The following is a 25,767-nucleotide window of genomic DNA, read 5'->3' as shown; positions in this document are numbered from 1 at the left end:
TAAACACCAATTCAATAAAACTAATTATACAAAATAAACCTCCACTAATTTCGGAAAGTAGCAAAGAATATGGATTACATATTTACATTCATATAATAAGCGTGCAATATACTATTTCTACAATATATATTTATAGACTTCCTTAATATTATACTACCATATATCACATAAAAAAGTAATCATATTACAACACTACTCTTTGACAATACTATTTTAAAATTGTATTAGTGAGACCTTTTTTTCTTATTTTATATTTATATATAATATATATACAAAAATAATTTACAAATAAAAATTATGACGATAACTTAAGAGTGTGATAACAAAATATAATATTATAATCATAATTTTTATTTGTGTAAAGTTTTCGTATATATATAAATATAAAATAAAAAAAGTTCTCACCAATAAAACCTCAAACTAGTACTATCAAATAATAATTTTTTTTTCTTGACATGAAATGTACAGTAATATGATTATTTTTTTTATATGTAAAATATTACTCCTATTATGTTAAGAGGACAATATACATGTATATATATATGTACTAGTAGTATATTACACGCCTACTCTATGATGGCAATTTTCAAAGTTAATAATAGTAATATAATTCTACTTTCCAAAATTAGTGGATGTTTATTTTGTGTAATTAATTTAATTGAATTAGTGTGTAATTGATGTGGTAGGAGGGATTATTTATTTCCATTTGTCAAGAAATTATTGGCTATTGGCGTATAAAAGGATCATGAAATTTTTACACCACGTAACCATTCTCAATTTTCAAGCATTGAAAATAAATACTTCCAATATAATTTCATGTATAGTTTAGAATCTTGATAACGATAGAGAGAATCTCTTATCCCGATTCTCTTATACAGAATCAGTCATATCTAGAAGAGAAAAGATAAAAACCAATTTATTACAATCTTATCCAAAAAATCTTGAATAACAAAAATATCCAAAATCAAAACTAAATAAACGAATCCGCTACGTGGCAATAATCTAGCGGCTCATTGACTTTGAATAAAATAGGCAGTTCATTTTTCCCGGCAAATGCTCACCTGCACACGTGTCTTCACCCTATTGGCGGACACATGCCGGCACGCGTATGTATGCGTGTGATTAGCGCTGTTACAAAATTAACCGTTTTTGAAATCTCAGTCACAAATAATTAAAAAATATATTTAAAATTAATTTTGAATGAGAAAAGGAGAAACTATAGCAAGATCAAAAGCTGATTCTTGGTGTATTATGATTGATTCTTTCATTATTATTTAAATTATTTTTATCCCATATTTTCAACGTTTTCATCTCTATAAATGCAGACTCTTCTCTTCTCTCCCTTCATATTGCAGAAGTTGAAACATTTCCAAGACTTGTTTTTTATTTTATTTTCGAGGGTTTAATATATTTTCTTAATTGGTAAGTAATTAGTTTGTGCGATTTTCATTGAATTCGTTGATTTTCTTTGTATCAATTGAAAATGGTGGGAGCTAACTTGAGCTGAATTTGCAGAAGTTGAAGCATTTTTGGAAGAATTAACATGTGAGTATGGAAATTCCTTAATTTGAATTGAATTTATGGATTCTTTTGATTGTGAAATTTCAATTCTTTGATTTTGTTTTGGAAATGTTGGGAGCTGAATTGACCAATGAATCTTGTTGTTTGTGAAGAAAAGAGATGGCGGTGAAGACGAATGGATTTGTGGAGGGAATTTGGCCGGAGGGATTGAGGAAGCTTTTGATGTCGCTTGCTTCGAATTGGGGCGAAGTGTTTGATGTTGAGGGCTTGAAGGTGGTTCATTTGAGTGGTGCGATGACGAATGTGGTGTATAGACTTAGTTGGCCTATTAAGAAGGTTGATGGAGATGATTGTGGTGGTGGAGTGAGGACGGTTTTGGTTCGGGTTTATGGGGATGGGCTCGATCTGTTTTTTAACCGGGAGGAGGAGATTAGGACGTTCGAGTGCTTGTCGGAGCATGGTTACGGGCCTAAGCTCTTGGGGCATTTCAAAGTGGGAAGAGTTGAGGAGTTCATCTATGCAAGGGTATGTAGTTGTTTCACATTTTTGGATGTGGTGATTTCTTGTTTATTTATATTTTGAGTGATTCTTGAGGTTGAAGTGTTTTTGCTTTCAATTTTGGGCTTTTCATTGGATTATTCTTGATGTTGATTCTTTTTCATGTGAAGCTTCTCATTGACATGATTCTTGATCTTGATGACTTTTTTTTTGTTCCATTTTTAGCTTTCAATTTTGAGCTTTTCATTGAATTATTCCTGATGTTAATTCTTTTTCATGTGAAGCTTCTCATTGACATGATTCTTGATCTTGAGGGCTTTATTTTTGTTCCATTTTTAGCTTTCAATTTGATTCAATATGCTAATTCTTCTGTTGTTGTGGCCTAATTCTGATTGTTGATCTAAATTATTGATCTTGTTCGTGTTTTCGCCTTCGATTTGAGCTTCTCATGATGTTGATTCTTGTTCATGTTTATGCCTTTGAATTTGAGCTTCTCTCACTGAAGAAATTTCTGATCTTGATTTTCTTCATTTCTTTGAGCTTTTTGTGAAAATGTTGAATGAGTAGAGTTTTGAGAGTGATTCTTGCTTATAATTTGATCTTTTCTGAGAAGTTTGAATCAAGAAGAAAACTAAGATTAAAATCAACAAATAATCATCTTTAGATTTCTGCAATTTCTTGAATACCATTTTCCCTCTTGTTGAAAATCTGTTCACTTGTCCAGACTCTATCATCCGCTGATCTCCGCGACCCCGAGACGTCCGCCCTGATAGCAGCGAAGATGAGGGATTTCCACGAGCTCGAAATGCCACCTCCAAAAGAGCCACTCCTATGGAACAGACTGAGGTACCAACAATCTGTGACTACTCACCAATATGCAAAGTAAACCTCATGAGACCTGTTCTGATTGCTTGTTTTCGCCTCGTGCAGAAACTGGCTCTCTGAGGCCAAGAGCCTGTGCTCCCCCGGTGACGCCAACGAGTACAAACTACACATCTTGGAGCAAGAAATCATCCTGCTAGAGGAGGCCATATCAATGGATCACCAAGAAATCGGCTTCTGCCACAACGATATGCAGTACGGGAACATCATGATCGATGACAACGACTCGACCATAACTATAATCGTACGTCTCCCTTCAAAGTTTCTGAGCTTCAATAAGCAGTAGCATTTATTTATTTTGTTAACTTTTTGTGGAAATTTATTTGCAGGATTATGAATATGCAAGCTATAATCCTATTGCATATGACATTGCTAATCATTTTTGTGAAATGGCTGCAAATTATCACACTGATACACCTCATATATTGGACTACACTAATTATCCAGGTTAGTTAGTGTGTGTTTGTGTGTGAATCAAGATCCATTTTTTAAAAAGTTTGTTTATTCATCTTTTCTATTTAATTTGTTGAAAAGGTGAAGAAGAGAGGAAGAGATTCATAAGGAAGTATCTGAGCTCTTCAGGTTGGTTTTCTTCATTTATTTTTATTCTTTTCAAATTTATAAACCAGGACTCGAACTTGAAACCTCTCGATGTTGCATACGATGGCTGTCCAATCACACGTGTATGGTGGAATTATTCATCGGGTGTAACATATACGAATGGTAGAAGAGATTACAACTTAAAACCTCTCGATGTTGTATTTGATGGGTGCCCAATCACACGTGTACGTTGGAATTATTCATCCGGTGGAACATCTAACGAACAGTCGAAAAAAATCAAAAAGTAGAATACTTAACAAACCATTAGAAGTAGGCAATATTTTCAAATATGTAGCAAGAATCGAACTTTTAACATCTTGATGGTGCATTCGATCGTTGTCCAATCACACGTGTATGGTGGAATTATTCATCGAGTGTAGCATCTACGAACGGTCGAAGAAAAACATCAAAAAAGTAGATTACTCAATAAACCAATAGAAGAGAAGTAGGTATAAGTCATTGTTGATATATCTTTTTCACATTAGAAAAATGTCAAATCTTGATCCAATGTCTGTCTATTTCTCCCAATTCATAGTCAAACGTGACATAAATATCAAAGACTATTTCTTTCATTTTTATAAAACATCTTCATCCTTATCTACTTTCATTTATTTATTTCCAAATTTTATCATTGAATTTTCACAGGAAAAGAAGCAAGTGAGGCATCAGTAGATCAGCTAGCAGATGATGTGGAGAGATACGCTCTTGCAAACCACCTCTTCTGGGGGCTGTGGGGGCTGATCTCGGTATATACTCGATTTTCGTGTTGATTTTTCGACAGATTTATAGCATGATTTCATACTAAACTAATGAATTTTTTCATTAAAAATGCAGGCATATGTGAGCCACATTGAGTTTGATTACAAGGAGTATGCAAGGCAGAGGTTTGAACAGTACTGGTTGAGAAAGCCGGAAATCTTGAAAGGCGGAGGCGGGGACGAGACGCCTGTGAACTCGGCTAGAGATGTGTAGGAAGAGCCAAGAAAGTGTTCATTCTTGAACCCCTTCTTTTTCATAAAAATTATGTATTGTATAGTGATACTATAATTTAAGTGTTCAATCTATACATATTGTGTTTAGTAGTTTTGATAATGAATTGGACTTCACTCACACACCCAAACACAAACACATAGAAAATTTGTGTGTATAGTGATACAAATGTAACAAATGTTCAATCAATATCTAGTGTTTAGTAGTTTTGATGAATTGGACAAACATATTTTCCTCAGTGAGATATTAAACCTCTCTCTCTATATATATATATTAATATATATAGTACTATAGTTTCACTATAAATTGGCCATACTATGGAGTTTACCTACGATGGAGTCTATGGCTGAATGTGAGCCCTTTGTGGCTAAGAACGGCAGGTGCTTAGGTGCCTCAGCCCGGTCGAAGTAGAACCCTCCCGAGACAAGCTTCTCTTTAGGTTGTAGGGCTAGCCATATCACCGTATCAGCGCCTTCATCGCTTGTTCTAAGGTTGCCCGATAACCTGCAAGCACAAGCTCGGTTTAGGTTAAAAGTCCCGAGACTTGGAAGTAGGGCGCGTTCACTTTGGCAAACAAGCTTACCATTTTGAGAAATCGGGCAGACTCTTGGAAACTAAGGGCGTCTCTGCCCACCCCGGGTGCATCGAGTAGAACCCGATGCCCTTGTCCGTATTTGCCTCTGCCCACTTTTCTGTCAATGCCACCTGCACTCGTTTGTTCCGGGCATATTGTTCAACTCCGTTGAATTCCCTGCTGTTAAACTACGAAAGTATACCCGGTTTAACGAGATGGGGCGCGAGCTTCATAGAAGAGGCAAATGGTTGCAAAGGTTAGGTCAAGTTACCTGCAGATCTTCCATCAATGGACAGGTGTATATAGCACCTGTTGAAACCGTGATGACACGTGCATCGGCTGCAGCCTTTTCTAGCAACGGCAGCATGAGCTCGGTCATGGTGTACGTGCCAAGAACATTCACCGCAAAATTCATCTCGTGCCTAGATTTTCAAAAGGGAATAAACTGTCGTAGTAGATAGAGGAACGTTATGCTACACCGGCTTACCCTTCGGAGGTAGTGAGACGCTTTCTCTCGATCAAACCGGCATTGTTCACCTTCAAAGCATCAAAATTTGTAAATATCAAATATGGAATGGTGGGACTTAGAATTAGGGTAAATATCACTCTCAAGATAAAAGAATGCATGTTTTTCAATAATACTAATACTCAATAAATTTACCAGAATATGCACAGGCTCATCCATAGCACGAAACCGAGACGCCAAAGTTTTCACATCGGCAATGGAAGAAATATCACAAATCTGCAACGGGGCGAGTAAGTGCAGATTCAAGCATGGAAGCGACGCAGAAAAGGATACATTACCTCCAAATGGACATTCTTATTGCCCGTTGCAGACTGGATCTTTGAGCGTGCTGCCTCGCCCCTCTCCTTGCTCCGGCACACTATATACACCGTTGCTCCACTGCAGTAACACGAAAAAAACATGAGAAATCATATATGCATGATATGGCTGTGGAATTGAAGATCTTTGAGAGGAATGTCGAACCGTGCAGCTAGGCCCTCTGCAGTTGCATAGCCAATGCCAGAATTCGCCCCTGTCACAACGCACTTCTTCCCTTCTATTCGTCCTTGCTCGTCTTCTGATCTGAAATTCTTTGCATGCTCCCTGACATAGGAGATTATCAAGGTGCAATTCACACACACACACACACAAATACACATGTATGATTATATTTCTAAGACATGATGAGAAGTATGATTTTGTTCACCAATAACAAAAAGAACAGATCGAGATTTTTCAAAAAGATCAACAAGTTTGATCAATAATTCATTAACTAACAATATCAAAGTTGCTTAATTTTGCCTAAATCGAGATTTGACAAAGAATCCACAGTCACATACACACACAATGCTGCTTTCAAACTGTCAACAAATTTTATAATAAATCCATTGTACTAAAAAAGGTGAAGTTGATTAAATTGTTACATGACTTAGCTCAAATCAAGATTTAACAAAGAATTGAACTCACACACACACACAACTTAGATGAAGTAACACAATGATGCTTTCAAATTGTCAACAAGTTTGATCATAAACTCATTTTACTAAAAGTGAAGTTAATTAACAAAGATTTAACAAATAATTATCACACACACAACTTAGATGAAGCAGAACATAGATGCTTTCGACTGATGACAAGTTCGATCACGAATTCATTAGCTAAAAAAGACAAAAACTTGATCAATTTTGACTCCACAAAATAAACCATGCTTTGATTAACTAATAAAAAAGGCCCCAAAAAAGGATGAATCATCGAAATGGGACTCACAAAAAACCTTTTTTGGTAAATTTCTGGTATCCATATACCCCAAATGCTACTAATCTCCATGCCTGCAATCACACCACCGAAACGACAACGTATTAAAGCAAAAAAATGTATAAAAATAAATAAAAATAATTCTGTTTTTCCTAACCTTGAGAAGAAACATGGCGACTGATGAAACTGAAATATGAATTTGAATGTGAATGGAAAAATCAATTTTCCCTCGAAAGAAATGTTGGCGTGCACCACTGTTAGCATAGAGCTCCTTGCAATTGGCTAATATGCTTCCACGTGGATACATCATCCTATATTTTCAGTTAAAAACGGTTGGATTATTTTTTTTCATTTCAGCCCCAACACATGCAATAAATACCAAAATAACCTCAACTTATTTTACTATTTTTATCTTTTTTTTCCATATTTTTGAGTTAGCATATCAAATAAAATTGCAACATAGCACCTATTTTAAAACACAACATAAAAGCCTAAGTAGGAGTATTAGAATGCAAAAGAAAGTACATAAAAAATTACAAGCTAACTTCAATAATTACTGGTCCTAATTTCTTCGAACCAAAGTGTGTCTATTTCTCTCAATTAATACATCTATGTCAAATTTGACATAAATATCAAAGACTATTTATTTCATTTTTAAAACATCTTCATCCTTATCTAGTGGGAAAAATACATTAAAAATGCTGGAATATGTGAGCCACATTGAGTTTGAGCCAAGAAATTGTTCATTCTTGAACTCCTTTTTCACAATATTTGTGTATCCCATAGTGCTACTATAGTTTAAGTGTTCAATCCCATACATTTAGTGTTAGTAGTTTTGATGAATTGGACATACAAACAGATTTTCCTCACTGAGATATCAAACCTCTCTCTATAGTACTATATTATATAGTTTCACTATAAATTGGCCATACTATGGAGTTTAACTATAATGGAGTCTACAGCAGAATGTGAGCCCTTTGTGGCTGTGAAAGGCAGGTGCTTAGGCGCCTCAGCCCGGTCGAAGTAGAACCCTCCGGAGACGAGCTTCTCTTTAGGTTGTAGGGCTAGCCATATAACCGTATCAGCGCCTTCCTCGCTCGTTCTTAGGTTTCCCGATAACCTGCAAGCACGAGCTCGATTTAGGTTGAAAGTCCACATGGAAGTATGTTGCGGTTACTTTGAGTGACGCGAGGATTAGACGGTAAAACGAGCCTACGTTTTTGAGAAATCGGGCAGACTCTTGGAGACTCCGGGCGTCTCTGCCCACCCCGGGTGCATTGAGTAGAACCCGATGCCCTTGTCCTTGTTCGTCTGTGCCCATTTTTCTGTCAATGCCACCTGCACTCGTTTGTTCCGGGCATATTGTTCGACTCCGTTGAATTCCTTGCTGTTGAACTGCGAAGATAAACCCGGTGTAACGAGCCAGGGACACGAGCTTCATGGACAACGTAAAAGGTTGCAAAAGTTAGGTCAAGTTACCTGCAGATCTTCCGTCAATGGAGAGGTGTACATTCCGCCCGATGCAACCGTGATGACCCGAGCATCGGGTGCAGCCTTCTCTAGCAATGGCAGCATGAGCTCGGTCATGGTGTACGTGCCAAGAACATTCACCGCGAAATTCATCTCGTGCCTAGATTTTTAAAATGGCAAAAACTGTCTTAGTAGATGGAGGAACGTTATGCTACTCACAGTTATGAATCGGGCTTACCCTTCGGAGGTAGTGAGACGGTTTTGCTCGAGCACACCAGCATTGTTAACCTTCAAAGATGGATCAAATCATCCAAAATTAGGAGACTAAAAAGTAACAAAGTTGGTTGAAGTATCAAAATTTACCAGAATATGCACAGGCTCATCCTTCACTGAAAATCGCGAAGCCAAAGTTTTCACATCGCCAATGCGAGAAACATCACAAATCTGCAAGAAACGGGGCGTTTAAATGCAGATTCAAGCGTGGAAACGATGCAGAAAAGGATACAATACCTCCAAATGGACATTCTGATTGCCCGTTGCAGACTGGATCTTTGAGCGTGCGGCCTCGCCCCTCTCCTTGCTCCGGCACACTATATACACTGTTGCTCCACTGCAGAAACACGAAAACACGATACACATGAGATATGCATGATATGGCTGTGGAATGGGAGATCTTTGGCAAGGAAGTCGAACCGTGCAGCTAGGCCCTCTGCAGTTGCATAGCCAATGCCAGAATTCGCCCCTGTCACAACGCAGTTCTTTCCTTCGATTCGTGCTTGCATGTCTTCTGATCTGAAGTTTTTAGAATGCTCCCTGGCATAGGAAGATTATTAAGGTGAAGAATTATATTTCTAAGAGATGGTGTCAAGTTTGATTGTATAATTTTGTATACCATTACCAAAAAGAGAAAAGGTGATCAATTTAAGCCAACTTTGTCTACTTGAAACAAATTAAGATTTGATAAAGAATTCCAACACAAAAAAAACTTAGATAATCAGATGAATGATGCCTTCTCCTGTCAACAAATTTGATCATAATTTCATTGTACTAACAAGAGCAAAGTTGATTGACTTTGGCATAACACAACTCAAATTCAGCAATGTCCCAAATCAATATTTGACAAAGAATGTTAACTCACACACACACATATACACACAAAGCTTAGAAGACGTAGAACAATTATGCCTTCAAACTGTCAACAAATTTGATCATGAATTCATTCACTAACAAGAGCAAAGTTAAATAATTTTGACAAAACACAACTCAATTTCAGAAATATCCCAAATCAAGATTTGACAAAGAATTTAAAATCTCACACACAACTTAGAAGGAGTAGAGCAATGATGCTTTCAAACAGTCAACAAGTTTGATCATTAGAGCATTTACTAAAAAGAGTAAAGTTGATTCATTTTGACACAACACAGCTCAAAATCAGAAATATCCCAAATCAAGATTTCACAAAGAGATCTCACACCCAACTTAGATGGAGCAGAATAGTGATGCTTTCAACCTGTCAGCAAATTTGATCATAAACTCATTTTACCAAGTAAAAGTGAAGTTGATTAATTTTGACATAACAAGCTCAATTTCAGCAACTTTGTCTTCATAAAGCAAAATCAAGAGTTGACAAAGAATTGCAACACACACACACGCACCTTAGATGAAGCAATACAGTGATGCTTTCAAGTTTCAACTGATAAAAAGTTCATGAATTCATTCACTAAAAAAGACCAAAATTTATATAAATTCAGACATAAACACAGCTCAATTTCAGCAATATGAGTCAACTTAGTCTCCACAAAACAAATCAAGGGTTGACAAACAAATAAACGCAGCTAAAATATTCCTAAATATTCAGAGCAGAATACACAACCCCCAAAAAAGATTAGTTTTTTTTTTTACAGAATTAGGAAAATGGGACTCACAAAAAACCCGTTTTGGTGAAATTCTGGTAACCATATACCCCAAATGCTACTGATCTCCATGTCTGCAATCACAGCACCAAAACGACAATGTATCAAAGCTAAAAAAAATTAAATTAAAGGGAAGCTAAAATTTTCTATTTTTTCCTTTACCTTGAGAAGAAACATGGCGACTGATGAAATTGAAATACGAATTTGAATGTGAATTGAAAAATCGGATTTTCCCATGAATTGGGAGTAGACTAAGAAATGATAGCGTGCATCACTGCTAGCATAGAGCTCCGGTGCTATTGGCTAATATGCAACCACGTAGACAGAGCGGTGATCAATCCTTTGTTTTCAGGGCGAAAATCCGGCGATTTTTCGCCGGATATCGCCGACTTATCGCCGGCCATTGGGAGGAGTTCGGCGATTTTTCGGCGAAATTCCTAGCGATTTTACGCCAAGCGGCGTTTTAACGCCGGGCTATCGCCGGATCATCGCCGGCCACTGTGGGGAGCTGTTCGGCGATTTTTCGGCGATGATCAAATTTTTTTTTTTTTTTCCTCAACGGTCATATTCTAATTTCCACCCCTATAAATATTTCATCCTCTTCCTCAACGGTCATATTCTAATTGCCGATATCATGTATGCGTGCATCATCATGCATAACATGATCATCGATGATGAACACGAAGGCGTCCTCGACGTCACCAACGACCCAAGTGTTGCATCATCGAGTCACGGTGTCTCAACTGAGTCCGCCCGCCAGGGTGTACCGCACAACGAACATGAACGGTTTCAGGCGTTCATGGACATACACCAGAAGGAGGCCCATCAAGCACTACAACACGATATCATCGATTATAACCTTATTTCTTTCGAAATTTGAAAAACTATATTTATACTGTACATTTGAAGTAGAAATTTCATTTTGGGTATAGTAAAGGAATAAATTTACCAAACTAAATAATAACCCACAAAATATATACTCTTTTGGGCCTTAATGAATTAGCCATTTAGGGCCTATTGGGAGTTCAATAAATTAAAAGGAAACAATAGAAACCCTAATTTCACTCAGCCAGCAGCGCGGTAGCTACTTCTTCTTCTCATTCCTCTGCATTTTTCTGATTCAGCTACGATTCAAGTAAGATTTTTTTCCTCTTTTACAGTTCCGATTTGTTTGGGTGCATTTCATTTTGGAATAACGACTGCATAGAATATATGATCGATGTGCGTAATTTGAAATGATTCATGATTATGTTCTTTATTGCTCTTTAATAATCGGGCGCAACAGAAATTCATATTGGCTAGCATGAGTTGAAGCATAAATTGTACTAGAAATTAGCAAAGATAATGCTCAAACTCCTCAAAGTGTAAAAAGGTTGAGTCTTTTTAGATATTTGATAGCTGTGATTGACTATTGCAAAATGAAAAATGAAATAAATCGCCTTCCTTCTTCTTTGGCCTGATCTTCCCATATTCTTCCTTGATAGCTCATACTTTATTTTGTTGATAACGAGTGTTTACAGCTGAAAAACAGTTTTCATCATATTTAGTGGCTTTTATAGATAAAAAAAATTATAAATTAGTGACCAGTGCTTGCAAAATTGCTTATGGTGTGTGCCTGTTTGGTGCCAATTGGACACTAATTGCCTTATATATAGATAGATATCTGACTGTAGAAGTAGTTTATTTCTGCATCAGGTTGTGTCAGTCATTCTTGTTTGAGTTTTAGGCTGTATTTTTTTTGAAAAGATGTGTTTGTTATTTGAAGAACTGATCAGGGATGTTTGGTTTTGGTGTAGATGGCTGAGAAGGGAGCACAAATTGTTCCGGAGTCTGTTTTGAAGAAACAGAAGAGAGCCGAGGAATGGGCTTTGGCGAAAAAGCAGGAGGTTGCAGCTCTCAAGGAAAAGAAATCTGCAAACAGGAAGCTGATCTACAACAGAGCTAAGGACTACGCGAAGGAATACGCGGCACAGGTGTGTGTTACCAGAGACTGTTGCCATCTGATGTGGGTTGTGTTACTGTTTGGTTTTGCTCACTATCTCTGTGATGATTATTGGTGCCTTAGGAAAGGGAACTCATTCAGTTGAAGCGTGAGGCGAGGTTGAAAGGAGGATTCTATGTGAATCCGGAAGCTAAGTTGCTGTTCATCATTCGCATTCGTGGGTATGCACATTTTGTTATGTGGAGTGATGTGAGTGGTTTTGTGTGATTGATATTGTCTAACTCACATTTCTTTCTTCCTTGATCACTCAGTATTAATGCGATGCATCCCACAACCAAGAAGATTTTGCAGCTTCTGCGTCTGCGTCAGGTTATGATGCGTCTCTTTTATGTTCCTTTACAGCTGTCTAAGATATTGGTTTCGTGGTTGTGGTTCTCTCTACTTAGTGTTCATGATCAATTTCTTAAAGTTGCTGATTAGATAGATAGCCTTTTTGTGAAACTGTAGCTCTATAAATTGATGTCTTGCTTGATGGTCTGTGATCTGTTCAAATAGCTCAGAATAGCTATTTTCTGATAGTGTTACCTCGAAACGTTAAGTTCATCAATGCATACCGATTTTGTGTTTATATCTCTTGTGTTGGACCTATTGCCTTTGAACCTTTTTGTGTAACTCTAATACGATTTCAATTTCAAACTTGTGGATGCAGATTTTTAATGGAGTGTTCCTAAAGGTTAACAAGGCAACAGTGAACATGTTACACAGGGTCGAACCATATGTGACTTTTGGTTACCCGAACTTGAAGAGCGTGAAAGAATTGATATACAAGAGGGGTTTTGGCAAAGTGAACAAGCAGCGTTTTGCTTTGACAGACAACTCAATCATAGAACAGGTTAGTAGCTTATTCCTTCAACTCCCTAGCTTTGACTATTTTCAATTTTTCACTGATACCTGCCATTCATTCCCAGACCCTTGGCAAGCACGGGATCATCTGCATCGAAGATCTTATCCATGAGATCTTGACAGTTGGGCCTCACTTCAAGGAAGCCAACAACTTCCTCTGGCCATTCCAACTCTCTGCACCCTTGGGTGGTCTGCAGAGGAAGAGGAATCACTACGTCGAAGGAGGAGATGCTGGAAACCGCGAAGACTATATCAACGAGCTCATCAGAAGGATGAACTAGGTTTTGGAATAGTAGTAAACATTTTGAGAGGTTGTTTTGCTTCATCAAACAAGTCTTTTTTGTTCAGGCTATATAGTTATCTTAAGACAATTTTGTGCTTAAATTTACATGTGATGATTTATGAGGCATCTCCTTTCTTCATAAATTGCCTATTTCTGTTGTACCCTTTTTTTCTGTTGCATTAAGTAATTCCAGATGATTTCTGAGGCATCTACTTACATATTTTTTGTGTTGATATTAATCTTCTAATTAGAAGTCATGGATGATGTTGTAATGTAATCAAAGAATCTTTACAACGAGCTGTCAGTGTGGGATGTGTGTGATTGGTTAATACTTCACCTAAAAATAACTGCACATAAAATAATTCTTTATAATTACAATAATTCATCAGTAGTTTTAACTAAATAAGATGCTTAAAAACTACAATCAATTCCAGTAAATGAATTGTAATCCCAAACATGAAGAATGAGGCATTGGCTCTATTAACCATTTCTGCCTACATCTATCCTATCTCTCTCTACTCCTCATCTCACTGAAAAAACAACTGCACATAAAAAAAATACATATACACACCAAACACCACACTAGAAAACTCCCAACATATCTGGCAAAGAATCAAAAGAATGGATGTGTTTGTTACCAGTGACTCGTTCGAAACTTTCTCGCACGAGTCAATGGGACCTCTATTACGCGTTTCTTCAGGAGGTTGAGGCCCTTCACCGCTCCCAGTATGTCTTATCCTGTACACGAACACATCACGACTATGTAACTTCATTCATAGTCATATTACCAAGTCGAGACCTATCATTTTCTGGTGATGATATGTTGCCTGGAGTTTATACTAAACAAATCAAGAAAAAGATGTTTTTTGTTCATTTTATGGATTTATCGAGTGGTGAGTTATATACCTCTTCCAAGAGAAACTGGTTTAAATCAGCACCAAGTCCCATTTCTGTCACGATCTCATTTTGTTCAATTTCTGCATCAGTATAGGTGAGCGCTCGCTGCAACTTTCGAGGTGAAAATACTTCGACCTCGACCATGTAAGAGGCTGTCACAGGGCGATGGTCTGATAGCTTACATTCTGACCGCTTATAACTTAGTAACTTCATTCCTGTTCCGTATGATAGTATACGATCACACCTGCATGAATTGCATATAGAGAACGTTAACAAAGTACAAAATTTTCAGTGTATAACTAAAAAGAGACATACAAATTTCATACAACCACAGTTTCTTCATCAACTTGTCAAGATTTATGTATTTTCACTTGAAAACTACTACGTAGAAAGAATAGAAGCTTAAACGGGATCCGCTCGTGAAATTATAAGGCCGTATCAATAAACAAACCAAATGAACTTTAATAGAAATATAAGAGCCATATTATGAACGAAAAGGAATTTTTTGAAGAGGATGGTGTATACCAGGCTGGAGTTCGCCTGCCAGCCTTTGGCTCCTCGGCACTGTAAGAATCTGAGTTGAATTCATATTTGTATGTCGGAGCGAAGGTCAAAGTACCTTCAGACCATCCGTCAAATGCACGCCCTTTTCTGAACTCCTTCGATAGCTGCAAAAGGGAGTCCAGTAAAATAAATTCCAACAATTTCACTTTCTGCAACAATGAGCAAACAGAGAAGCTAAAAAGAAAAAAAAAAACTGTAGAGTTTACACTCTTACTAATGCTCCATCTTTCCCCAGAACAACGTATAAGATTTACTTGTCGAGGTTTTAATAAGAGTTAAGAAAGCTAGATTTAAAATAAATAGATAGTTAGTGTAAAATAAATAGATAGACTGAGAAAATTTTGGGGAAACAATGTTTCCATCATGAAATCTTATTGAACCAATTATGGGCACAGCTTACACAGGTGAAAACATAAGGAAGGTACTTAACAAAGTCAGATTTTAGTATTTTACTGTACCAAATTTAAAAGAAGAAAGAGTAAGAACATGAAGTCTCACCTGATCCCGCTCGACTAACTTGGACCAGTCCTTTTTGGAAATAAGTTCTCTAGTCCGCTCAAAGGGCAAATTGATTCGATAGTTTAGGTCACCCAGCCAGATTATTCTCCTACAACCAGTGAGAATTTATGTCACATATATTCATTTCAAATGCATTACCATTTGGAACTGTAATGCATAGTAATACTACTAGGATCCCATAAAAAAAATCTCTTATTTAACCTTACATCAGGCTATTAATCAGGAATTGCAATTTAACTAAACAATTTGAGCCAAGTATCTGTGCTCATTACTTCAAGCTTATTTTAAACAATTATTGATAATGTTCATGGTTCTTACACATCATATTTTATGACCAATTTAATTTTAACACTTAATTCTATAACAAAAAAGAATGAGAAAAAGGACAGTCATACTTACTCATGGTCATATATTTTCTTGGGATGCCCCAAACCAGCAAGTGAATTAAAGTGTGTCCGTCGATGAATTTCATGCACATCATTATTCCTTTTGTTAGCATCTCCCTCTTTTTCGCCAGATGTTAGATGGGTACATATAAAACAGAAGAATGTCTGATGAATAGACATGCTCACTGATATCGATCCCTATATGAAAAAGTGAGAGAGTCATGCCACTTGACATCTATCTATCACCAAAAGAAAAAGGCAAGTGGAAGATCTAAGCACTACACATCCTGAAGACGAGAGATGGTCCGGAGAAAATTCATGAACAGTATCAAGAGAAAAAAGCTGAATAATAAAGAGGAATATGCATACACATTGATTTCATGACTGCTGTGCCACACATGAAGTAAAGAAAAAGAAAAAATGGAAGTACGAGTTTGGATCTACTGAAAGTTCACAAACATGTGTTCTAAATAGTGAATACAGAAACTGTAATTACAGACCCTGGTATTTACCAAAAGGCTAGATAAATATCAAAAGAACAAACCTTGTTGCCGATGTAGCCCATAATACCAACACCAACGGTAGATACTTTCAAGTTTTGTATATGCTTCCGCAAGCTCCTGCGAACCCATATGGTAACAAAGATGCCAACCATTTGCTTGCTTATAATTCTAACATATGATGGCCTTCTCTTCCGGTTAATTAGAGATTCAAGGTCAAGTTCTGCTAGTGAAGCTAACTCCGCTCGTATTCTGTTATCATTGAATGCGGTTGATTTGAAAGAACTATATGTTCTGAAAGACTTGGATGTCTTGAAAGACTTGGAGGATTTGAAGGAGTTGTGTCTGTCAAAAACATGCTGACCTAAGAGATTAAGTGGTGGCTCTGGCCAGCTTAAGCCTATCCTTTCTGTCCCACTGATTGTTCTCGTTAATTTTTTATTATAGTTGGTATCTGTTACGTCTGCACTTTCTTCAGAATCTCCTGTTCTGGAGAAATACAATCTGTCCAGCATCTTTGGAGAGGATAACTGCCGCTGTAAATCTCTGTTAACGGAATTCCTCGAGTTGTTATGGCCATTAGAGACAGATGGATCAGCACAGACAAAATCATCTCCTATAACCCTTCTATCCTCAATTTCCTCAAAAACATTAGGGTCTTCATTCAGTGGGTGGATTTCCTCCTCAACATCACTGTCAGATTCAAGCAAAATTTCCTCTTCAATGTCGGGGGCATCCTCAGATGGCTTATACTTTGATGGTGAAGGTGGATCACTGTAGCTCTTAAACTTAGTCGCTGGCGGAACTTGATTCAGAGTTTCACGGATTAAATTTTCCCATTTTGAAACTGGGCGGTTGTCTTCAGCTCCAAATATATTTCCAGCATTTAAGGGGATAATCTCCTGAAGGCTAGACATGCATAACAAATCAAATGTGACATTATTAAATTCACATAAATTAGGATTTCACCTATTATGCATTACAGGTACGTTTTGGCAAAAGAACCACAAAATGAAATTGTACTATGATATAATTCAGAAACCTCACAATCTGTTCAATATGTGATAAGGAGGATAACATATACAAAAGGATCAGAGACAAATGTCATGACTACATAATTACATAATGAAATGTTGGATAAGTAACAAAAGGCGTATTTAAAAGCATATAATGAACTCACCCAATTACATAAACATCGGCAGGATTATCAATATCTAACCAATCATCGAGGTCTATGTCATCAGGTGGAATTCTGCCCCCAACATTCCATGTGGCAGCACATACTCTAATAAAGACAAAGAAAGAAGATAATAGAATTCAGTACCCACATTTCTAACTTAACCTTATGATTAGCAGATGATTAGTTTGCTACATCAATAAGCTGCTTTCACAAAGAAAATGCAAAAAGCTACCTACCTGATTTCCTTTGTGTCTATATACTGAGCTCGAAATGTCTCTGATTTTCGTCTTCTTAACCTGGGAAGAGCGTCAAGAGCATCTGATCGAGAAAATGTGACAGAGAGAACAATTAAATACCTCTATAAACAACTAGTTCAAAGCTCGAGCCATAATAGCATTGATGGCATGAGATGAAGAAAAACTGCCATGAATAAGAAAAATTGCTCAAACCATTTAAGGCAGTCTAAGAGAGCATGTCTTTGTTAAGTTTGTTATAACAAATTAACTACAAATGTGTGTCATAAACTCAGCATCTGAAAGCGCCATCACACACTCAAATATGTTCTCTTTGATGGTTTACACACCAAACTCAATAACATCTCAAGTATTATACTCAACTGTAAGACAACAGAATTAAAAAAGTTGATCGGCTCAGATCATGTCAAAAACAAATAAAGAGCTTATCAGGGTGTAATTTTTCTAATAGAAGCAATCCTGTTTCCATATATGCAGGCAGTAAAATCATCTAAACAGCCAACCAAGTGATTCCTGGAAAAAGCAATAGCAAAATATGTTTTTTTTACCACTTGAAGCAATCTATCTAATTCTAATATTGATTTGGAATATGTAGGTTCCATAAAATTACCTAAGGAGAATAACTTATTCGTCAATGCCACATACCAAATTTTATGCCTAAATAGGCCATTCTTGTTTATTAATAGGAAAACATAACAGCCAAGGATAGATCAATTAGATGACACCAAACTGCTCATTTGACATATGTTTATTACAGTGGCTGGTAAACTAGACATCACATATTTCCAGCTGATACATGTTTCCCGGAGAGGAGACCATTTACCCTTCATCACTCTAGAGTCAAATCAATAAACAAGACAAATTTGAACAATAGGAAAATAGATATAGACTTCACATATTTCCAGTAGATTACAAAATAAACTCTCTGAACTATCAAAGTAGTTTGGCACAAGTCATTATGACTCAACCAAATCCTTATCCAGAATTCATTAAATGTAAAGTAATGCACCAACTCCAAGCAAGACTTTTATATTATAAAAACCGATACTCTGCCTCACGATGTAGGAAACACCACCACATCCACATGCTTCGACTCAAACAAATTGTCTAACTTTGACCAAATAAACACCGAGAATTGAAAAATCGCAACGACGATAATCGGAAGCACGTTACCAGCAGCATCAACCTGAAGTCCGATCAGTTTTTCATTTTTGAACCGCGATTCTCCCACATAATCAGTAATTTCTGCACAAATACAAAACAAAATTACACACAGTCATAAAAAAGTGCGAGCAAAACGACGACGGATCGGAGAGGCGCACACCTGATTCCGAATCGGAGTCGGTATCAGTATCCGCAGAGTAATCAGAGTTGCTGGTGGCGATGTTGAGCCACTTCCGCACCACGAGACGCTTCCACGATAGCTGTAGGCACGCGCAAGCGAAACACAATATTTCAGCCCAATTTTTCTGCAATTCTCCACAGGTAACCACCAAAAACCACAGGAAAATAAAAAACACTCGCATTCCGGCTAGATAGAGAGTGAAGAGAGAGAGATAATACCTCATGCTGCTGCTGCTGATGCGGATGATGAGTTCTGGAGTTGATCTTCCTCATATCGAAATAATCAATAAAATTGAAGATTCTAGAATGCGAATTGAATCAACAAAAATCGAAAATGATAAATTTAGGGGGAGAATTGAGCTGCCGATCTCGGTGGGGGCGGCGGTGGATTATGATGACTAACCGTGTAAATGTGGACCAATATAGCAACCGAAACAGCTAGCAGATTTATACAACTCCTAAATAGGAATTGTGACACTCAACAGTTAGCTTGGCGCCACTAAACAATTTGGGAAATCTTTTGCTATTACTATTATCTTCACTCTTCTTTCTCCACCTCACAATCTATCATTATATATAGAGAGCAAATTATTATTAATATTATACTCCCCCGTGCGCTATAAATAGAGCATTTCCTTTTCGGCACGAGATTTCATGTAACGTTGTTTTGTGAATAAAGTAGAGAAAGGAAAAAGTAAGAGCAATAAAAAAATAGGGAGAATGATGTTTCACTGTTTAGGGTGGGACGTCCCCAAAAAAAATGTGTCATTTGGGATGAGACGGAATGAATAGTAATTTGTACGGTATTCGGTTTGCAAAATTACATCTCATGATTAAATTTGTATTATGCTTGGTTCATGAGATTGAATCTTATGACTTAATTCTGAATGATAGTCATGTGATAAGTAGTCAGAGCCAACCCCCTCGTACTAAATAATCTCACAATAAATATTTCCTCTGTCTCAAGATATTAGACTCATTTCTTTTGGCATAAGAATTTAGGAGGTGTTGTTTACACTTTTGTACGAAAAAGATACCTAATATACATTGCATTGGTGTGATTGGTGAATTCTTGGTAAATTAGAATCGTGCCTATGTCCAAATAGGATATAGTTATTGTATTATAGTGGGTTAGTTGTAGTGTTCCAAATTCCAATATCCCAGTGATTAATTTTAATTAATGACAGCTTAAGGTTTAATTAATCATGAAAATTGTATTGTTATGAGCTAATTAGTGGGTTAAAGATAATTTATGTGATAGTGGGAACTGGGAACGACAAATTACCCTACTTTTGTGCAAAATAAATATTCCTAAAAATTGAAGATGTCTATTTTTTATCATCACATATATTTCACGTTGGCTATTAGTAATTCATTGTGCACTTTAGTAAAGTTTTTTGTGTGGCTACAAATTATTTGATCGAAAAGGGAACTTTAGGGTGACGTTTATTTTATAACTCAAAATTTGAGGATTTGTTAACAATGATTTTTTTGTTATTCTTTTGAGCCTTTCGAACATTGTAGAAAGTTCTAAAATTTAAGAATAAACAAAAATTCGGGCCATTTCAAAATTTCTAAAATTAAGATCATAAACTTCATTTATTCCTAATATTTATACCTAATACATAGATTAAAATGGTTCCATTGAATTGAAATGAAATGAGGAAAAGTATAATGTAACCAAATGGTTCTCTCAGTAACATGTAAATTACTTTAATTTTTTGTTAACACAACTTGTGTTATTTCATGCATTATTCATTTATGATATGGATAGTTCCCTGTCTGGATCACCTACAACTTTTTCTACAATATTCTCTACTCCATTCCTCACAAACATAAAATATAAAAATAGGCCCATTATTTATGTTTGTAAGGAGTGGAGTAGAGGATATTTTAGGAAAAATTGTAGGTGATCCAGGCTGAGTTCATAGGCCCTACTTAGTAAATACAGTTAAATTTAAAAGTCGGCAAGATTCAAATCTGGGATCTTTGGTCTCAAATAGTACACCACATATCCTTAGTTTATTCTTATTACAAGACTTACATTTTTTTTACATTAGAAAAATTCGAGTGTGACCCAAGACTTTAATATAAAATGAATATTAATTTTAATATAATTAATCTAAAAGAGGCGTGCTATTTATTTTGTTAATTACTTATTGTATTTGGTTAAAAAGGTAGACCACTTTTTTACTCACCAACACCACATAGTGCATATCCTACGCAAAGTGGGGTTACTTACTTATGCGTGTATATATTTAATTTGTGAGACAATAAAAAAAAATTAATAAATAAATAGTGTTGTTACTTGTATTTATAACCATAGGGATGTGTAGAAAGTACAACTAATTTAAACATTAAATGTAATTGTTAATTTTAAATTAAAAATTTCTAGTTTTACTTAATATATTTTCACATATATATAATAAGGCTTAATTAATTGTTTTATGATAATATAGTATATTATAATATTATTATATAAATATCGTGGATAATCGATGATCCAAATTTATTATATAAGGTATTAAAAAATATATATGTTACTATATTCGGTCATCTCTTTATATATTATCAAATTTATAATAGGTATTGTATAGTAGGTGCATTTTATTTAATAGGTTCAAGATAAACTCAAATTTTAGTTAATTTTTCTTGGGAGAAATCAATTCGATCTCTTCCAATTATATCATACTCCTACAAACATACATACATATGAATTGTCCAATAATCATCGCAAGATGTCGATCGAGACACATTATTATTATTCTTCTATTAATAAAAGAGGAAACACCTCACATACCATGTTACATTTAGTTACATGTTCACATACTTTCTTGGAATCTCATTATTATCCACATACGTACATTATAAATTTCACAACTACATCTCTACATACATCCACGTATATTAGTCTTAAAAACAATAATATTAATTTACTAATTAATAGTCATAAAAACTCCAAACAACTTTTACAAACGTATTCCATTATTTTAGTCTAATACTAATAGTTTTTTGTTATAATAGTTTTTGTATTTTATATGATCCAATTTAATCATTTAAACATGATAAACCCAATATTAATTAGAATCTTTCATTTAAAAAATAAAATTGACCAATCAATATCGTCAACTAATTAATTCATATTATTAAGCATTAAATTTTGTCAATTTGTAAATAAATATTCTCATATATTTATAACCATCTTCAAATTTCCTCAGAGAATCCGACAATACTCCTTGACTTCATAAGCGCCCAAGGTTTGTCTCAAAATAGATTAATTAATAAATAAATAAACCAAAACAAAGAAAATGAAAAACAGGTTGAAACATAAATCTTGTCTTAGCTAAAGACAATTTCCACCGACGAGACATTTTTCAAATCCAAATGAATAATTAGTCCAATTTATTTTTAAGTGAATCATGCATGAGTACATATAATTGATCATTGACCCTTCGAATATTGTTTAGCAGCCGCATAATAATAATTGGACCAAAAATAATTAATCATTGTATCTATATGCCCTTAGATAGGAAATGTAGCCAAACATATGCTCCAACATAAGAGTACAAGACAATAGTCCTTATTAATAATTTATAAATAATTTAAGAATATGTTTTCTGCCAAAATTTAAATTTGGTCCCATATTCCTCAAACCCTCAAGAAAATAGTCCTTATAAATATTTTTTTTTGTGACATCTTTTCATGGCACAAGAATGGAAATCTGGGGTCTTGTGTTTGATTAGATGTATATGAGTGGAATATTGAATAATTTTACCATATGTCATGTCTGATTTCTTTAAAATATAATAAGAAAAAGATATTGATCATTTGAAGTAACTATTTTTTATTTGTTTAATAAATGTGGAAAAGCCAATTAATGGCATGTTTATAATGATAATTACTATTTAGATTATAGAACGTGAGTAGAAATTATCAAATTATTATTAAGCTAAATCTGAGAGAGAGAGAGATTATGTAATCCATTATAATGCTAATTTTTCTTAAATTTCAACTTACTAACTTATCAACATAGTGTATAAAAAATGTCAATACGACCACATTAAAATGACAACATAAATTTGTGTTGATATTTTAATACATTGTTTTAAATGTCAGCATAATGTATTAAAATATCAACCAAGTTTATGTCGGCGTTTCAATGCCATCGAATTGACATTTTTAATATATTATATTGATGAATTAGGAAAATAGCAACTTAACAAAATTCTACGGATTACACTTAAGATAATATACTATGAATGATTTTATTTTATAGTACTAATGTACAATTTAAAACTCAGCATACACGTCATGCACATGCACGTAATACGTAATAATAATTCGATGATACAATCAACCTGAATTTTATGCACACACAATTTTTTTTTTAATGTAATCCATACATATATCCAAACATGCAGACATAGTGTATGTATTTTCTAAAAATATGGATATAAATGATATCATAGTTATGCTACCTCGTCCATGAAATGATGATAAGAAACAAGAAAAAAAAGCAGCCCTAAAATCAATTTTTAAATTCAATATTGCATCCATTTCAGAGTACAGCTGTTTATTCCAAAAATATCAGAAAACATTGAACTTCGCAATCGTAGTCAAATTCTTCCTCCGTCTCACAAAAGATGTCATACTTATTGAACGACACATGATTTTAAGAGGTTTTGTTTTGTGTGTTAAATGGAGAGAGAAAATATAATTTTTATATTCATATGAGAGAGAACTTTTTTCAAAAAGAGAAATATGACATCTTTTATGAGACAAACTAAAAAGGAAAGTGTGATATCTTTTGTGGGATGGAGGGAGTACAAATTATGAATATACAAACTTCTCTAATAATTAATTAAATTCTTGATTCAAGAATCAGTGTTTAATCATCTTAAACCAAGCCACCGATTAATGAAATCATAAGTAAATTAAGAAGATAAATACCTGAATATTAGAGCATCCGCATCGCTGACTCGATGCGGGCTCGGTCTCGTCTCGATGAGACGAGCCAGCATCGAGACAGCGTTGCGAGGCTCGTCTCGTCTCGACGAGACGAGACATCTCGTTGCGCGACGCCTGCCGGCGAGACGACGCGTGCGCCCACGTGGCGCGCGCTGGAGCATTGCGTGACGCCCACTCGTCGGCCCGCGAGTGGGCGTCGGAATTATGACGTAATAAATTTTTTTTTTATAAATTTGAAAAATTCGAATTTAATAAAAAAAAAATTCAAATTATGACCGTTGGGAACAAATGGTCGAATTTTTTTTAAAAAAATTTCTTTTATTATTCTATAAATATACTTCATACTTCATTCACCATTTTATACACAAACACTACTCTCATTCCTCTTCCATTTTACACACAAACACTACTCTCAAATTGTTGAAAAAATGTCCGGCGATGGAAACTCCAGCGGCGGCGGCTCCGGCGGGTTCGACTTGAACTCGTTCGACGATTGGGCGAGCATGTACAACTGTTTGGGTACTCCCGGTTCGTCGCCGGGCACCCAAGGCTCGACCACCCCGCCGGCGTACCAAACACCACATTTTGATGTGTATGCATACTATCGTCCTCCCCCCCAGAGGTACGGGCAATTGCCGGGATTATCCCGAATTCCGGAGAAGTTTTTGGTGCCTGAACGCAGTTTGCCCGACTGGCCAATTGGTGGAGGCTCCGGCTCCGGCTCTGGTAGGATCGGCCTCAGGCTCGGCGTCAATGCCGAGGAGGAAGAGGATGAAGCGGAGGCAGAGGTTGTGGGAGACGGCACCCGTCATCCATACAAGCCAAGCCGAGACGTTGGCTCTGTACGACGCTTGGATCAGCGTCTCGTACGATCCCTGTCGTCGGGAATCAACAAACCCACAAGTGTTTTTGGCTAAAAGTCACCGAAGTTTACAATGCACGAAGGCCGAAGAATACCGTTGCCCGCAACGTGAAGATGCTCGACAGTCATTGGGACCGATGCGACAGAGATGTCAAAATTTTTTGCGCGATATACAGGGAGAAGAGGCGAATTATCAGAGCGGAGCCAGTGGAGCCGACATTCTGAGAGCGGCGTTGCGGGTCTTCAAAGACGACGTCGGCAAAGATTTCAAGCTTGTCGATGTTTGGTCGCAAGTCCACCACCTTGAAAGGTGGGCTGGCGGTGTCGAGTCGGGCTCGAAACGCACGAAGCACGGCGCGTGGCCACTACTCGTCTAGTGATGGCGGCGAAGGCAATACCTCACGTGAGGGCACACCAACCGATGTGCAGGGGGGTCTTCTTCCGGTACACGACGTCGGCCGCAAGGGAACAAGGCGGCGAAGGAGGCTAGAGCGAGGAGGGAGAGGGAGAGGGAGAGGGAGAGGAGGGGCCGCGGCGAATCAAGCCAGGCGGGCGAGGGCTCGGGCTCCGGCACGGGCATGGGCTCGCACACCCTAATGTCCATGTACCTGGTCGCCACGATGGCGGACCTTTCAAAAATGACTCCTGGCCAAGTTTCAGCCCATTTGGCCGGAATTGTGTATATGAGAGCTCAACTTGGTATAGGTGCACCGCCGACTTCGGGGGATGATGATTCGCCGGCGGAGTAGTTTTTATGGTTTAATTCAGAGTATTTTAATTATGTATTTTTTTTTATTTTTTAGAATTTTAAATTATGTATTTTTATTTTATTTTATAGGCTTTTAAATTGTAATATTTATTTTATTTTAATGAAGTGTGTTTTTATTAATTGAATTTGTTGGAATTAAAAATAAAAATAAAATTGAATGAATAGTTAAGAGATGGTTAAGAGATGTAG

The 25,767-nt window shown here is 36.3% G+C and overlaps 5 protein-coding genes across 12 annotated transcripts; 2 read left to right on the top strand and 3 right to left on the bottom strand.

The window, feature by feature from the left end:
- Positions 1-1,267: 1,267 nt before the first annotated feature.
- Positions 1,268-4,593, top strand: LOC125219769 (probable choline kinase 1). Of its 2 annotated transcripts, none has more exons than XM_048121837.1 (9): positions 1,268-1,422; positions 1,516-1,545; positions 1,679-2,046; positions 2,744-2,865; positions 2,950-3,145; positions 3,231-3,348; positions 3,436-3,483; positions 4,147-4,247; positions 4,336-4,593. In XM_048121837.1, the coding sequence occupies exons 3-9, from the start codon at positions 1,681-1,683 to the stop codon at positions 4,471-4,473; spliced, it is 1,089 nt and encodes a 362-aa protein (XP_047977794.1). In that variant the 5' UTR covers positions 1,268-1,422; positions 1,516-1,545; positions 1,679-1,680; the 3' UTR covers positions 4,474-4,593. The 2 variants fall into 2 exon arrangements, with proteins under 2 accessions (XP_047977794.1, XP_047977787.1); XM_048121830.1 differs by having other exon boundaries at positions 1,674-2,046.
- Positions 4,594-4,631: 38 nt separating this feature from the next.
- Positions 4,632-7,106, bottom strand: LOC125219791 (dehydrogenase/reductase SDR family member 12-like). Of its 3 annotated transcripts, none has more exons than XM_048121870.1 (9): positions 6,982-7,106; positions 6,844-6,898; positions 6,054-6,173; positions 5,870-5,969; positions 5,727-5,807; positions 5,553-5,602; positions 5,337-5,487; positions 5,075-5,253; positions 4,632-4,995 (listed from the first exon to the last, which is right to left on the bottom strand). In XM_048121870.1, the coding sequence occupies exons 2-9, from the start codon at positions 6,894-6,896 to the stop codon at positions 4,791-4,793; spliced, it is 939 nt and encodes a 312-aa protein (XP_047977827.1). In that variant the 5' UTR covers positions 6,897-6,898; positions 6,982-7,106; the 3' UTR covers positions 4,632-4,790. The 3 variants fall into 3 exon arrangements, with proteins under 3 accessions (XP_047977827.1, XP_047977819.1, XP_047977835.1); XM_048121862.1 differs by having other exon boundaries at positions 6,837-6,898; positions 6,982-7,100; XM_048121878.1 differs by lacking the exon at positions 6,982-7,106 and having other exon boundaries at positions 6,844-6,966.
- Positions 7,107-7,495: 389 nt separating this feature from the next.
- Positions 7,496-10,496, bottom strand: LOC125219783 (dehydrogenase/reductase SDR family member 12-like). The gene is made up of 9 exons (XM_048121850.1): positions 10,370-10,496; positions 10,220-10,281; positions 8,988-9,107; positions 8,805-8,904; positions 8,658-8,738; positions 8,533-8,582; positions 8,304-8,454; positions 8,041-8,219; positions 7,496-7,944 (listed from the first exon to the last, which is right to left on the bottom strand). Exons 1-9 carry the CDS (start codon positions 10,442-10,444, stop codon positions 7,740-7,742), a joined length of 1,023 nt encoding a protein of 340 aa, XP_047977807.1. The 5' UTR covers positions 10,445-10,496; the 3' UTR covers positions 7,496-7,739.
- A 723-nt stretch (positions 10,497-11,219) lies between these two features.
- LOC125202246 (60S ribosomal protein L7-4-like) lies at positions 11,220-13,543 on the top strand. The gene is made up of 6 exons (XM_048100611.1): positions 11,220-11,342; positions 12,004-12,180; positions 12,273-12,370; positions 12,461-12,518; positions 12,859-13,041; positions 13,118-13,543. The coding sequence occupies exons 2-6, from the start codon at positions 12,004-12,006 to the stop codon at positions 13,331-13,333; spliced, it is 732 nt and encodes a 243-aa protein (XP_047956568.1). The 5' UTR covers positions 11,220-11,342; the 3' UTR covers positions 13,334-13,543.
- A 200-nt stretch (positions 13,544-13,743) lies between these two features.
- LOC125202244 (type IV inositol polyphosphate 5-phosphatase 3) lies at positions 13,744-19,505 on the bottom strand. 5 transcript variants are annotated; one of them, XM_048100607.1, is made up of 12 exons: positions 19,383-19,487; positions 19,199-19,280; positions 18,960-19,104; positions 18,809-18,880; positions 17,618-17,699; positions 17,382-17,486; positions 16,246-17,110; positions 15,715-15,899; positions 15,295-15,403; positions 14,758-14,900; positions 14,242-14,476; positions 13,744-14,162 (listed from the first exon to the last, which is right to left on the bottom strand). In XM_048100607.1, exons 2-12 carry the CDS (start codon positions 19,250-19,252, stop codon positions 14,115-14,117), a joined length of 2,043 nt encoding a protein of 680 aa, XP_047956564.1. In that variant the 5' UTR covers positions 19,253-19,280; positions 19,383-19,487; the 3' UTR covers positions 13,744-14,114. The 5 variants fall into 5 exon arrangements, with proteins under 5 accessions (XP_047956564.1, XP_047956567.1, XP_047956563.1 ...); XM_048100610.1 differs by having other exon boundaries at positions 18,960-19,059; positions 19,383-19,486; XM_048100606.1 differs by having other exon boundaries at positions 19,199-19,505.
- Positions 19,506-25,767: the final 6,262 nt, after the last annotated feature.

The sequence above is a fragment of the Salvia hispanica genome, chromosome 1, assembly GCF_023119035.1.
Source record: "Salvia hispanica cultivar TCC Black 2014 chromosome 1, UniMelb_Shisp_WGS_1.0, whole genome shotgun sequence".
Classification (NCBI taxonomy): domain Eukaryota; kingdom Viridiplantae; phylum Streptophyta; class Magnoliopsida; order Lamiales; family Lamiaceae; genus Salvia; species Salvia hispanica.
This window is presented reverse-complemented; position numbering and strand designations above follow the sequence as displayed.

Coding starts and splice junctions, on each gene's coding strand:
- LOC125219769 (XM_048121837.1), top strand. CDS start 1,681: ATGGCGGTGAAGACGAATGGATTTGTGGAGGGAATTTGGCCGGAGGGA. Junction 2,047..2,743: donor AGGAGTTCATCTATGCAAGG/GTATGTAGTTGT, acceptor TCACTTGTCCAG/ACTCTATCATCCGCTGATCT. Junction 3,349..3,435: donor GGACTACACTAATTATCCAG/GTTAGTTAGTGT, acceptor TTTGTTGAAAAG/GTGAAGAAGAGAGGAAGAGA.
- LOC125219791 (XM_048121862.1), bottom strand. Junction 5,808..5,869: donor ATAAGAATGTCCATTTGGAG/GTAATGTATCCT, acceptor GCCCCGTTGCAG/ATTTGTGATATTTCTTCCAT. Junction 5,254..5,336: donor CATTGATGGAAGATCTGCAG/GTAACTTGACCT, acceptor ATACTTTCGTAG/TTTAACAGCAGGGAATTCAA.
- LOC125219783 (XM_048121850.1), bottom strand. CDS start 10,444: ATGGGAAAATCCGATTTTTCAATTCACATTCAAATTCGTATTTCAATT. Junction 8,583..8,657: donor ATGAGCCTGTGCATATTCTG/GTAAATTTTGAT, acceptor CCATCTTTGAAG/GTTAACAATGCTGGTGTGCT. Junction 8,455..8,532: donor CGTCTCACTACCTCCGAAGG/GTAAGCCCGATT, acceptor TTAAAAATCTAG/GCACGAGATGAATTTCGCGG.
- LOC125202246 (XM_048100611.1), top strand. CDS start 12,004: ATGGCTGAGAAGGGAGCACAAATTGTTCCGGAGTCTGTTTTGAAGAAA. Junction 12,371..12,460: donor TTCATCATTCGCATTCGTGG/GTATGCACATTT, acceptor TTGATCACTCAG/TATTAATGCGATGCATCCCA. Junction 13,042..13,117: donor ACAACTCAATCATAGAACAG/GTTAGTAGCTTA, acceptor ATTCATTCCCAG/ACCCTTGGCAAGCACGGGAT.
- LOC125202244 (XM_048100606.1), bottom strand. CDS start 19,252: ATGAGGAAGATCAACTCCAGAACTCATCATCCGCATCAGCAGCAGCAG. Junction 17,111..17,381: donor GCCGATGTTTATGTAATTGG/GTGAGTTCATTA, acceptor ATGCATGTCTAG/CCTTCAGGAGATTATCCCCT. Junction 15,900..16,245: donor TGGGCTACATCGGCAACAAG/GTTTGTTCTTTT, acceptor TTTTTCATATAG/GGATCGATATCAGTGAGCAT.